The following is a 14,082-nucleotide window of genomic DNA, read 5'->3' on the forward strand; positions in this document are numbered from 1 at the left end:
GTTCGGTGACAAAGCCACATTCTGTAGCTTAATCTGTATATTCTCTGTCTCTAGAAAGCATATGCATCTGCTGGAGCATTTCAGAGCTTTATAGTGTTTTTCAGAGGAGAACTGGCATAGGTTATTTGCTGTGAATCTTGCAGGCAGCACTTTGGAGCTAAGATCAGCTTTGTCACCTATGGAAATTTGATCTGACCTAAAAGTCTTTTTCCCTCTGTTGTAGCTGCCATGAACTGTGCCACAAAACTCTCTAATTTTTTTTTTTTTTGGGGGGGGGGGGGGAAGATGTAAATCCATTAGAGTCACAAGCATTTGCTTGGAATTATGGCTGAAAAAATCTCCATTGTGTTGTCAGGTCTGGAAGTTTTCTGTGGAAGTGTTCAAGGCCAGGTTGGATAGGGCTTTAAGCAACGTGGCCTAGTGGAAGTTGTCACTGCCCATGGCAGAGGTGTTGGAACCTGATGGTCTTTAAGGTCTCTTCCAACCCAAATCATGATCCTTCATAATGAAAGAAAAGTAATTTTAATTGAGGAAAAAATATTTCTGAAGCAGCTCCACTGTCCTTATGGCTATCATCTTTGGATTTCCAGTTAATATGGTAGTGTGAGCCAATTTAACAGGACCTGAAATACAACTAAATGGTGTCTGTGTGCAAAGTCCCCTTCCCCCATGAATATCAAGTGCTAATTTCACCTGGCTTTTTCAAACCATACTCACATTGTATTTTTGGCAGCAGGAGAACCATTCTGACTGCAAAGTGGAGTTGTTTTGTGACTTGCTGTTCTGTATTAAGGCTTATTAGATTTCTAGGCTTATTAGCAGTAATCATAATTTTGCCTAGAAGCAGTTAAACCAGCAGGAAGCAGAATAATTTTTGTCAGTCACTTGTTAACAATTTCAGTTCTTAATATTCCTTGAAATGAAAGCCAGGCCTTATTTCTCATGTGTGATGGTTTGTTTGTTTTTTCTTTCTTTCTGGTTCATATGTTCATATACTGGTTCATATGCTTAATCCTCACAGTATTTGGAAAATTAATTGGATCACGGTGGCACAAATGCTGCTTACAGTGATCCCTGGTTGTAATGTGCAGTGAAAAGGGATGAAAGGAAATAGATTGAATTTGAGGTGTATTTTTGGGGTTTTTTTTTTGCAAAGACTTTGTAACTGAACATTTCTAGTCTTTTCTGTGGTTCTGCCAGCACACCAGAAGGTCTTTAAAGATCATTGTTCTTCCCAGTCCTCTGGTGGACACCTCCTTGATCTCCTTCATCCCTGGAAGCAGCAGGTAAAAGGTGGTGACACGAAGGTGGTTGCTGGAGCTGGTTCAGGATGGGTTTTAGGTGTGCTTTACTGCCCAGGTGAGTGTGAGGCTTCTCAGGTAGGCAGTAAGTGGAGTGCAGACACCCCTGCACAAGTAAGAGTCACCCTGGCGCTGTTGGGCTGTGCTCAGAGGATGCTGCAAGGTGAGGGGTTTAGCTGAGCTGGCTCTTAGTGACAGGTAAAAGTGGACTGAAATGAACTTATTCAAGGACACATTTGTTGCGCTTGCCCTTTAGATTTAAACTCACTTAACATAAGGGAACAATATCTGACGGAATGTTTTGGGTGGAGACAAAGCCTGCCATCCCCAGCTCAGGCAGTCTGACCTGCCCTGTTCAATTCAGCCAAAGAGGTCCCTCACTTTTTATTGTTCAGGAATGCTCTGTGTCTGTCACAGATGGACAATGCATTCCCAAACCATATGAACAGGACACACAATTTTTGGAAGCCATCCTCGGGCAGATGTCTCTTTTTACCTCGGTCTCTTCCCTCCTCTTCTCTGTCCCATTCTTGGGACTTGGATGAACCAAACCTCAAAGTTTCCAAGGCACAGATCAGTGCAATGCTGCTTCTTTTGGGCCAAGTGCTTGCAGAATAAACCAAGCAGCATTAATAATATTTATCTGCAGAGGAAAACTAATAATAGCTTGTTCTCAGGTTTATTTATTTATTTTTCCTACTCACCCTAGTGAAGTGCTGTAACAGTAGCAGCAGATTCTTTTTTTTTTTTTTTTTCTTGGTCTGTGATTTGAACTCTGTGTAACTAGACTAGAGGTTGGAAACCAATCTTGTTTTCAGAGGCTCCTTGCCTCTGAAAATAACATTGTGCTCACAGCTATCACATTTTAGGACATTCAGAGCATAGTTTGACACAACTTTAAAATCTCTGAATAGCTTAAAAGCAGTATTAGAATCTCCTCTTTGGGGCATGGCCTGACACCAGTGAAGGAATATTTAATAAAAATGAGAAATATTTAATTTATTGTAATCAGACAGGTCTGATTCTTTTATATCTTGCACCTTATGTAATTGCTTATAATATCAGTTGAATATTAAAGTGAAATGCTAAATTACATGGTCAAACTAAAAGGCAAAGAAGAGTCAGATCCCATAAATCTTAATTCGATTTTTCTTTTTTTTTTTTTTCTTTAGTTATGATACTAATGTACATTGAGAACAGGCCAGCAATAATTTTTAGTACTGACATATAAGCTAGACACACAAGTGATAGGAAATGGTGCAAGTAGGGGGAAAAATTGCCTGGTATTCTAATATGACTTTATAACTGAAAACCTGTTAACAATTTAAGTGAATCCCAGTCAAAATGCTGATGGGATGCTCTTAGACAGGCATCTCAAATTGAGGCTGATAACTGAGTTATCTTAGGAAATGCTAATTATTTTGTTCAAGTCAGACTGGGCTGTAGGTCATAGTCTAGATCAGGCCAATCTGGGGAGCAGATTAAAGTAACATGCACTTCTTTGCCCCATCATGGAAATGTAGTCCAATTCTTAGAGTGATTTGAATAGTAATAAAACTCTCTTTGACATTTATGGGGCGCAGATATGCTCTGTTCATTAGTGCAATATAAGGTAAACTCAGCAAAATGCTTCTGGTTGTTTACATTGGGACATGCTGTAGCTTCGTTTTACTTATTTGTATTTTCTATTTGTCTCATCTTTTGAGATGCAGAAGAATAACAGTGCCAGTAAGCCATGGGAGTAATCCTTGTGATAATATGTGGGAAAATAATATTAAAATAAAAACCTATATTCATAGCTCTGTGTTATTTTACTAATCCATCAAAAGCAGAAACCAAGTTTTGTTAGCAAAATTTTTGTTTATTTTCAAGCAAGCGATAATGCCTTTAGAATACCAGAAGCATTAATTGGATATCAACTCCAGGGACTAGAAAAGCTTTTCTTAGATAAAACTTGTTATCAGAACTCCTATCTTAGGCAGCTCATAATTTCTCTACCCTTTAGTGGAAGCTCTCTCTTTTAAAGCAGCACGAATATGTTGAGATTTGACTGCCTGTATCCAGCATTATGAATAAGAATTTGCATTTATATGCAGCCTAGAACAATCTTTCAAGATAAATATCACATCTTCATTTATTTTTTTGTTATTACTATTTCTGTTTCTGTCCTCAATTTCAGAGTACAGGGAGAAGTAGATAAAAGGTAGCTAAGTAATATCTTTTGTTGACTTTTAGAGTGCTGCAAACTCTTTTGAGCTTGAATGGATCTCAGTTTTTTCCCTCTAGGTTGATGATGTGGCAGGATGAAAACTGAAAGAAAAGTTGAAAGCAAGTGGAAAGGATAATATTTGAAATAATAACCAAAAAAAAAAAGGAGGCAAATTGTAGAAAAAATTGTTTTCCAGTCAATGGACTAATGGACTTAATAGATGATATATATTAATTTGTTTTTTAAATGATCTTGTAGAGTAGGGAGAAACATGAAGTAAGTTAGTTCTTGTCACTTCTGCTATTATCAAACAGTAGTAGAGCAAGAAAAGTTCCAGCTGCCCACAAGTGCAGTGAGCCAAGGGGAGGCTGGCAGAGGAGGTGAGGGGAGAGCAGCTGGAAGGGAGGTACAAAGGAGCAGAAGGAGCCAAGACAATTGTAGACCTTTTTGCTCTAAAAGGCTGATCTTTTAACATGTTGGAATACTATGGAGGGGTGAACCACAATGTGCTCCACTACACTTTGAAACTCTGTTATTGAACATCTTGTGTGCACGTTTCTACCCCGCTTTTATCTTCAGAGTTTGAGAGATTATCAAAGGAGACATGCATTGTACTCTGTCATTAAGGCTCTAATTATTTAATTCCTTGTATCTTTGTTTTGTAGTGTCAAATTAGTGCTGCTCTGGCTGCAGCCTGTCATTTCTCCATGACATGCACAATGAGTGTTATTCTGTGAAAAATTGAAGAATTGATGCATTCAAGTCAGACTCTGAGTATGTAGAGGACGAAGAATTACTTTTTGCTATGTATGATCATACCAAGTAATTGAGCTTTTTACAAGTGTCCCCTGTATTAAAAACAGCAACAAAAAACCTCAAAAGACAACAAACAAGTGTTTCTCAGTTTCTCACTATAGTTTAATGTCTTAGCTCAAGTAGAAGGTTCACTGAGGGTACAGCACTCTTATGGGAACTAAAAATAAATTTTGGTTGGGCTGCTGAATGAAATGTGAATTTATTGAGGAGAGAGAGGAGAGTCTTGTTGGGCATCCAGCTTGGGTACTTGGGCATCCCTAGCAGGGATTTTCCTCTGTTTCCACATGCCCATTAATTTATAATGTGCGGCTTTTTAAAACCAACTGTTGCTGTGCAGCAGCTGGCAATGTGCCTTGCTCTAGTTACAAGCCTGCACTAAGAGCTTTTCTTCATCATGTTACTTGCCATTTGGGTAAGAGATGAGATCTACCCCAGCAGTGTTGGTCTCTCACCAGCTCTTCCACAGTAAGAAGCACTTATCATGAAAATACTAGACTGCATTTCATAACCTATGTTTATATCTCCAGATTGCTGCCTTCAGGGAGCTGATTATGGCTGATGACTGAAGGGGGAATGGTGCATTCCTGAAGTCACCTGTGCCTTCAGTGGGGCACACAGAAGGTGGTTCTGTGGGGCTGGCAGCAGCTCCCTCCCATCTCTGGATTGAGCAGGAACAGAAAGGGGAGCTGTGCAGGGCTGCCTATGGTGAAATCATTTGCCTCTGACTCAGAGCCATGCCATGAGCAAAGCATGGAAGCTTTCAAAGCTGGTGCTCTAATAAACAACCTAAATCTAGTGGCATGGCCCTTATTAATCCATTAGCATTGTTCCATGCCATTGTCAACAAACTCAAAACCAGCCTGGGCATTATATTTACTTGTTTAGAAATTAAGATGCAGGTTCAGAAGGCAGTGCTGGAAACCTAAGTGTGAGGAGAACAGCAGCATCCAGAAACCTTCTGTGGACACTGGAAATATGTCTTTGAAATTAAATTAGTTGGGAAGACCTGATTATGGCACTTCCACCAATAATAGGTTAATAACTGCAGCTTTTACAGGCAAACTGCTCAATGGATTCAACTCTAAATAGAGCCTGGGCTTGGTTGGAAGGGACCTTAAAGGTCAGATTCTTACAACCTCTCTGCCCTGGGCAGGGACACCTTTCTCCAGACCAGATTGCTCAGAGCCCCATCCAGCCTGGCCTTGGACACTTCCAGGGATGGGGCAGTCACAGCTTGTCTGGGCAACCTCTGCTAGGGTCTCACCACCCTCACAGTAAAGAATTTCTTCCTTAATATCCATTCTAAACCTACTCTCAGTTTAAAGTCATTCCCCTGTGTCATGTAAAAAGTCTCTTTCCATCTGTCTTTTAGCCTCACTTCTGATACTTGAAGGCCACCCCTAATAAATGCACCCCTAATAAAGTCATGATACATTTCAGTACTTCTGTATTTGTATGCATAAGTAATTTCATAATATTAACTTCAACTCAAATCTGCCACATAGGCTCTTTGAGTCACAGAATTTTGTGCTCTTGAATTAGCAACCATGTCATTTAAAAGTGAAGTATAAAGAGTTTGGCAAATGGATCTGATGGATACCAGTTGTTATCAAGTGTTCCAGGTGGCTGATCAAGGCTATGAGTAACAGCTATTTTTTAATGAAATCTTGGTATGTATTCTTTTATGGGACAGGTTTCAGAAGTTATGGTGAGAGATCCTTTGTTAGCACTGAGCAGCTTTGTCTACAGACTAATTGAATCACTTTTTTGTACTGCTCTGAATCTGCTTAAGTAGAATTGCTTAGTTATTTTAAATTCTTGCTGTTCAGGGTATTTGGCAAAGACTTGGCAGAAGCAGAGCAAATAACATTTTCCTGTCTGTATTTTAGTCTTCTTATAATATGACTGAAGAATTAGTCTCATATATAGTAAGTCAATCTATTTTTGTTTGATATCAATACTATTATTTTTTACGTGTTGGGAAACTGGGGAACGTCATGTTGGATCATAGAGCTGTAAGTGTGGGCTGGGATTATGCTCCAATCCAAAGACAACACTGCCCTAAGACTTTTGGAGGAGGACCCATAGGTTTCCTTGGCAAAGATAATCCCTGGATTACTGTCCTTTTCAGACCTTCGGACTGTGGGACCGGGGTGGTTAGGAGTAACGATTTGAGCACTTGTGTCCCTCAGACCACAGTGTGAATTTACTGCTCTCCATCATCTGGGTGACCTTGTTAATATTGTCAGCATTGCTTAACCAGTCCATATTCAGTGTACTGGTATTTTTATTACTTTATTTAGTGGCTTTTCCCCCCTAACACATTGTGTTCTCAATCAAGGTTTTAATTTTTTTTTTTTTTTTAACAGAACACACAACTGGAGATAGGGATAGGGATAATGTCACCCTAGGACACCCAGCTATTTCTTGGTGCACTGGTGAGCTGTTGAGTACCAGCAGACTGGGATTTGGGATAGAGCACAGGAATGTTTCCATTACTTGTATATTCCTTGGAATCCTTGACAGCTGCTGTACGTTACATTGGGTTGCTGGCAGGAGTCAGGTGGTAGTAAAGATTTGAGTCGGCCAGAACAGATCTGTGGCTGACTGATACACTTTAATGGGGAACTCAGAAATAACCTTTGATGATAAATAAGACAGCAATAAATGTGATAATTCACTCTGACTTCCTCCATAAAACAGTCCACATGACTTCTGCTGACTTGCTTTCATTTTTTTTTTAAATTAGTTCATGTTATGATCTCATATTTGCCCTTACTCTTCTCTGACAAATGAAAAAGAGCTATTTGGATCTTGTGATCTGCATTTTTCAGTCCTTAAGTCATTCTCACGGCTCGTCTGTGAAGCCTCTCCAAAGGTTCAACCTGTTGAACTGTTTTACACATCCAGCATTAAACCCAGCAGGTGATAAAGCCTGTTCTTGTTTGATAACCCCCTGTTCTTATGTGCAAGTATTGCATCACCCCTACACCAGAGCACAAACCCGGCATTCCTGATGGCACATCATGGCTCTGATGCTCTCTCCAGGTGCACTGAACTCATGGAGGGTCATTTGCTCTGTGACATTCTTTGGTTCTCCTCCTTATAAGATTGCATTTGCTGTGTTAACACCTTTTCATGGTTCTAGTTGTTATAGATTAATTTCTCTTGCTTTGATCTTCCTCTTTTTTACCATGTATGTCTCCCATTACTCATGTACCAACAACAAATTTTGTAGCCCAATCTAGGGCTTGCTCTGAAAAGTAGGGCTGAAAATTATTGCTGTGAAACACAGTCAAGCTGCTTATTTTTGTAAGTATAATCTCTCACATACCATATTTTTAAACCTGTTAACTCCTTTTCAGTCCATCAGATGTTTGCTGGGTTGATTTGTTATTATTCTGGTTTTCACCATGCCAGGTGAAAATAAAGCAAGAGCCTCCTCACACAATCACTTTCGTAAGCTCCTGTGAACTCAGCAGAAAATACCAGTTTAACAAGACATGTTTTCCAGAGAAAGGATGTTCATTTGCCAGTAATAATACTGTGCTTCAGCTGTTGATTAATTGAGTTTCTGTCTCTTTTTGTACTTCTGTCTGAGACTGGTGGGAGGTTGTGACTATCAAGGCCATTTCATTATCTTTGATCTGGCACCCAGCACCAGCTGTCTCTGTGTCCTCCAGAACCTCCCAACAACTGCCAAAAATAAAGAGTAACCATGTAGGCAGCTCCTTCATTGGGTCCTCTAATCATGCTACTCAGTGCAAAGCATCTCTTCTGCTGGTTTAGAAAATGTTGAATTCAGAGGCTCCTACTCAACACCATTTGGAGGGCTTTTTCAGAATAAAAATGGTTGAGCATCTGTTATGATTCCATGAGCTAGGTTCCTGTTCTCTCCCACATCATGCTTAGCAAAATACTGTTATTGACAGCTTCAAGATTTCTAGGATGCTTTCAAGATTATAATTTGTAGATATTTCCATTGTGTAATGCATGAAATGAAGACACACATTACATAGTAAAAAACAAATAAAACCCCAGCTTTTAGTGAACAGAAGATTGTGGTCTTTTTGACCAAAATGCATTGGAATGCAGTAATAAAATTCTCTAATATGCTTTCTTTTCCAGATTAAAAAAAAAAAAAAACAAAAAAATCCACCAAAAAAAAACCAAACCAAAAAACAAACAAACAAACAAAAAAAAACCACCAAAAAAAAAAAAAAACCAGCAAAATATTGATGTGTTTAAAAAGCAAAAGTAATGGGTATGTACAGGAGTGTGGCTTTGTTTAATGATGGCAGAGCAACTTGTTAGCACACATATTTTTCATAGGCAAACAATGAATTATTACTGAACGGATTTCCCCAAGCTTTCTTTATAGTAACGTTGCACGGACGACGACTGTGCACTGAGTTCATTCATAATGTCTCCAACACCTGTTTCCTCCTGTTTTTCCAGCGGTTTTATTTGGAAAGCATTGGAATCTGGAATCATGTCTCATTAGAAGACCGGGTTTGCTGGGGACACGTGTTTCTGTGTCATTGAAGGCTTGCTGGTGAATAACAAGTGTATTGTTCAGCACTTTAATAGAGAAGTTTAGATGCCCATTAGGGCTGTAAATAATGTCCTTTCCTGAAGGTTCAACTTAATATTGACCCCATGTCATCATGTATGTGTTGCTGAAGATTGTAATAAAGGCTTAGAGAGCTTGAATGCTTTATGGTTTTAAAGGATTCAAATACAAGCAAATATCTGGTTCTTGTTCTCTTTTGAAATTGGGCATTGTATGGGAAAGGCATCTCCTGGATCCGTCAGCAAAGCTGGGGCACTGCAACTGGGGAGGAACTCCAGCTGTGATTCTGCCAGGGGGCAAGAGGTCAAGCATGGGTTTTACCAGCTTCAGTCCTAACCTTATCTCTTTCACTGTGTTGTGGGAGCCTGAAAGGGAGATAGGAAGATGAAAGGCAACTCCAAAGTCTTACTTTTTAATGAAAGAAATAAATTCCGGTTACACCTGGCAATGCTATCAGCAAGGGATCTTCATCCCAAATCAAGGCTGGCTTGGGAAAATCCATTAAATAAAAGTATCTAAAAGCAACACAGATTTTAGTTAAAGATATTAATTAGCTTAAAAAGTGATTGGGAGGCAAAGAGCTTACACCTCAGGAGCTTTGCTTTATTAGTATTTCAGGCTGATTACATGTGTCTCTGTCCACATTCAGTGTGCTCAGCTAGTTCAAACAGGGATAAAATGAGAAAATACTCAAGCACGAGCCACACTTCAGTTAAGGTAAAAACAGACAGCAAACTGTGTTCAAAGAAACAAGACTGGCTGACTGAAGAGTCCTTCCATCCATATCTGGTCTTTTAATCTGCTTTTTGTAGCTGGGGCAGTTTGTCTCTACTCTGCTCCCTGGGTCCCAGAAATGGAGTTTTTCCCTGTGATGGTAGATAAAATCTGCCATTTTCTGAGGCCTCTCCTTGTTTCTTACAGTTCCTGATTTTGGCACTGGGTTGAGTGTTGAATGAAAGTACTTGGCCATTCAAACTGGCAGAGCAGATCATCAAGAACCTTTTAAGAGGCTTAGGAAGTGTCTGAGGCAACACTGACTTGTGCTGTGGGTTGTCTTGGCCCTTTGTACAGGCTGTAATCCTGCAAGTGTAAAGCTCCACTTGTCTCAGTTCCCTTGGTTTTTTGCCTGAAGCTGGTGTGTTTTTTGGAAGCAGAACACCATCATGTCATGATATTCAGGCAGATGCCAGCAGGTCGATGGGAAGCCCTGGCAATGCTCCCTCTGGGCCAGCAGCAGGGAAGGGACAAACTGAAGCTCAGTGAGGAGCACGCCGCAGGCACTTGCAGTTCCTCCAAGGTACTGTGAGATGCTCTTAGAAAATCCCTCTGGCATCATACCGAGGCTTCTCCCTCCCAGTGCACGCATTCATTCCCTCATTCATGAGTCTTTCAGCAGGTTTTTGTCCCAGCCTGTGACCCTCCTGAAGACCATACCTCTTTTTTTCAAGCCCTGGAATGGGCTGTGACCTTCCTCTCTTCTGAGTGTTGTAGGAATGACCTTTCAGCAGGGTACTTGCTTACATAGAGGGCTGGCTGGGAAGATTTGGCTGTGCTAGGGCTTTGGTTCATATCGGCCTGAAGGAAAAGAGCAAGAGGTCTTTATTCTCAGAAAAGGATTCAGGTTTTACTTCTGTGGATCAAAGGTAACCTGTATGCATAAAGTTTTTGAGTGCTTTCAACATGCAGCTCTTTCTCTGTACATAGCTATTCAAGCTACCAGACTTGGTAGGGCAATTATTTTTACAATGCAGGAATATATGATTGTTTGTTTCAATAATTATTCCTTCTTTGTTATCACTTAAAATACTAAACTAGAACAAGAGAACAATTACAGACTGAAAAAATTAAATCTTTAAGTTGTGGAAGCATAACTGTTAGGGAAGCGACTTCAGTAAGAAGGGATGTGGTTTTTTCTTACGGAAAAGGGTATTTACAGAATTTCAAATGATAATTTACTGGTTTATTGTATTTCTTCAGCAACATACTGAGTGGATACATGAAGCAGCCTTGACAGTAAAATCATACAAAAGGGGAATTTTCAGATAGGAAAGTGATCGCTTTGAGTACAATTTGGTCCATTAATTTTTTTAAAATGTTTTAATATCTTTTTACTGGATTATTAAATGATTTAACAATTAGAAAATGCTAGTGGGCTCTGGATCCATTAGCTATGGGTTATGCCTGTGGTAATTTCTTGCCTCTTCTGCAGCCACCAAAGTTCTCTTTATGTGAATCAAAACTTGTATTTGGAGAGAGGGTGCGAAAAGGGTGGCCTGGGGAATTCCTTCAAGGGTGTTTTAATTCTCCATATTTCCCTGCCCTTTATCAGGTGTAATACCTTCTGTAGCGCAAAAGGGTGAGGAGTATGGTTCCCACTGATTTAGTGGTGATTTCACAGGACCTTGGGCAAGAGCAGGCATGAATCCTCCCACAGCTGAGTATCTTGTCTGGGCTGCTTGCCGGGCAAGGTGCTCCAGGGGAACAGGGAGGCCGTTTTCAAAGGCGTGCAAGAGATCACCTATGGAATAGCCTGGCATTTACAAAGATCTTCAAGAGCTGTATCTCAAATGCGATGTGGCAAACTCTGATATACTAATTATTCTAAACACTCTCCCTATTCTCTTGTTTATGTTCCTGAAGCCAATCTGCGATGCTCCACCTGTTGAATCATTTTTAAGGCAGAATATTCTTACCTTACACTCAGGGCAAGCCTGGTCCTTTCCCACCCTACCAGACTTAAGTATAAACCCAGTTTTGAGTGGAAGCAGCTCGGGCCAAATTCAGATACAACACGACTGCTCCAGAACCTGTGCTTTTAACAGAGCCAGGCTGTCAAAATGGGAAGAAACCCCTGGAATTCGCAGTTTTGCTTTTAAATGCGCCCCGGTAGCCTTAAGCATCTCGCTAAAATGCGGTTTGGCGCTCGGTTAATCTCTGTTTTCCAGCGTTGCTGGGCTCAGCTTCCCGCGAGTTCCCCGCCTCTGTGCTAAACCCCTCCCCGGGCCGGGCCGGCCGGGCCTGCCGGGGTCACCCCCGCCCCGAGGGGTGCGAGGATCCTCCCCCGGCGCGGAGGGACCGCCCGGCCGCGCGTGTCCCCGGCATGGCCGGGCCGGGCCCCGCCAGCCGCGCCCGGGGACACTCGCGGGCAGCCCCGGGGCGAGGCAGGTGCCGGCCGCACCATGAGCGTGATGCTGTGGCGCTGGGAGCAGAACAACAGCACCATGAAGCTGGTAAGGACCTCGGGAACATCCAGGGAAAATTCCCCTTGCACGGTTCCCATTAGCGAGCAGGGGTACCTAGGGTGGCAGGGCTGGTGCTGGACCGATGTGCTCTCCAAGGGGATGCTCTGTTCTATGGAGTCGCAGCCGGATTTGTTACTTATTAAGTCATATTTTGGGCTTGTTTAGGTCTGCTTGTTGTTTCGTCTCTGTAGTTAAGCTCGTTTAAAACTAAGAACAGAATCATCAGTTAATGTGTGTAGCCCTCTCCCCTCATCTTCATTTATTTGCTGTCTTTCTTATTGTTTTCTTCTTGGAAGCAATTTTCTCTCTTTCAGTTTTTCTGGAATAATTTTGTCGCCTGGGAGCATTTGGAGTTTTGTTTGCTCATTAGTTTTTTGTTTTAAATTCCCCCTCCCTTTTTCCCCCCGTCCCCGTTTCTTTCTTCCCCTTTCCTGAAAAGTAAAAAACCCCACTGCACATTGTAAGTATAAAGTGTGTGGCTGCTCCATTCCTGCAGCATAAATCAGCTCAGAAAACCTACATATCTGCCTGTCTGCTTGAATTACTGTCCATACCAAGATATAAACTCTGATCGAAACTTAAGACTTCTCAGCAGCATCTCTTTTTTTTAAGCTATTTGATGTAAAGAATCTCAAAACAGTGGCTGTCTAAGATAGCTTTAAATCTGTTTTCTCTGTCTCTCTGGCAGATTATTTAAACAAAGAAAATTACATTTCTATGCAGTTTTTAGAGGAAAGATTTATTTTCCTGAGAAATTTGTAATAAAGCCGCAGGATGTGCTATAGGTCTAATCCTTTAGCCTTTATGTGTGAAAACTGTTGAAGTCCATGTGGGAGTTAAAGGTTCCCAGTAGCTCTTCCTATCAGGCTCTGCAATCAAAGATATTTATAGCGCCGTTGGTAATGTAACAATTTCTGATTTTACATACTTTCCTCGCAAGGAATGAGGCGATAAACACGTGTTAGTGAAGGAGTATTCAGCTCTGGATACGGCAGCAGCCCTTCACGTGGGATCAGATAGTTTCGGATATTTCACGCATGAGTAGCCCCTGGAGTAATGAATTTGCTAGCTGGCAGTGGAAGTTGGTGGCTTTGTGTGGGGGTTACCCAAGCCTGGTTCCAGCTGAAGCCAAGTGTTTTCGGAGGGAGGTTAAAGTGAGTCCTTTCTCTCGCTTTTCATATGCAAAGAGCCCTTTAGGCAGCAGAAAGAGTTTATGTACGCAGGTGTATTGCAAAGTCTTTGCATATACATTGGCCTTTAAACCCGCCCCAGTGGGCTGCGCAAGCAGCACCAGCACCTGAGAACTGAGCTATGAATTCAAGCAGAGAAAAGGAGATGTGAGGAATCACTTGGTGGTGTCCAACAAAATCCAAGTGATGCTCAGAGTGGAAGAAAAGTACTGGATTTACCCACTTCTTGGGCAGGAGGAGAAAAGATAAAATCCCTCACCCCATACCCTGCTCGTGACCCACATTCCCTGTCAAGCAGCAGACATTTATTGCCCCTGTAATTCGGGAATTGCAGAGCTTTGCCTTGTGGGACCGCCTCCTGCCTGGCGTGGTTTGCTGGGTGCTGTCTGGGGGCCTGGCAGGGTTCTGGCTCAGCTTTGTGCAGAGCTCTTCCAGGGGCCTTGGGTGGTCTTGATAAAGTGGATCAAAGAAAGAAAGCTTTAAAATATATATGTATATACGTGTGTGTGTGTGTGTGTATATAGTTTATTTATATATTGCTATTTATTTTATATATAAAATAATATATAGTATGTATTTAATAATTATTTTTATATTATTTATTTTATAATTTATATATCTTTCATTTTTATAGATATTATTTTTGTACATATGTATAAATAATCCTCAGCTAAGTGACTGTCAAAGTAAATACCTCAGACCTTGCTTTTCTGCTTTCTCTCCTCCTCCTCCTTCCTTTGGTCCACTGAGG

General features: G+C 41.2%; 1 protein-coding gene across 5 annotated transcripts in view; it reads left to right on the forward strand.

Moving 5' to 3' along the window:
- The window catches only part of NAV2 (neuron navigator 2), a 206,466-nt gene that overhangs the window by 17,392 nt on the left and 174,992 nt on the right, over positions 1-14,082 (forward strand). Inside the window, exon 1 of one of the 5 annotated variants that reach the window (XM_041399201.1) lies at positions 11,992-12,129. The exons of the other annotated variants lie outside the window; for them this stretch is intronic. Coding sequence (XP_041255135.1) covers positions 12,079-12,129 — 51 coding nt within the window. The 5' untranslated portion in view covers positions 11,992-12,078. Of the gene's footprint in view, positions 1-11,991; positions 12,130-14,082 lie in introns of those variants that run through there. 5 annotated transcript variants of the gene reach the window in all.

Source organism: Onychostruthus taczanowskii, unplaced genomic scaffold (genome assembly GCF_017590055.1).
Source record: "Onychostruthus taczanowskii isolate IOZ18803 unplaced genomic scaffold, ASM1759005v1 scaffold159, whole genome shotgun sequence".
In the NCBI taxonomy this organism is placed as follows: domain Eukaryota; kingdom Metazoa; phylum Chordata; class Aves; order Passeriformes; family Passeridae; genus Onychostruthus; species Onychostruthus taczanowskii.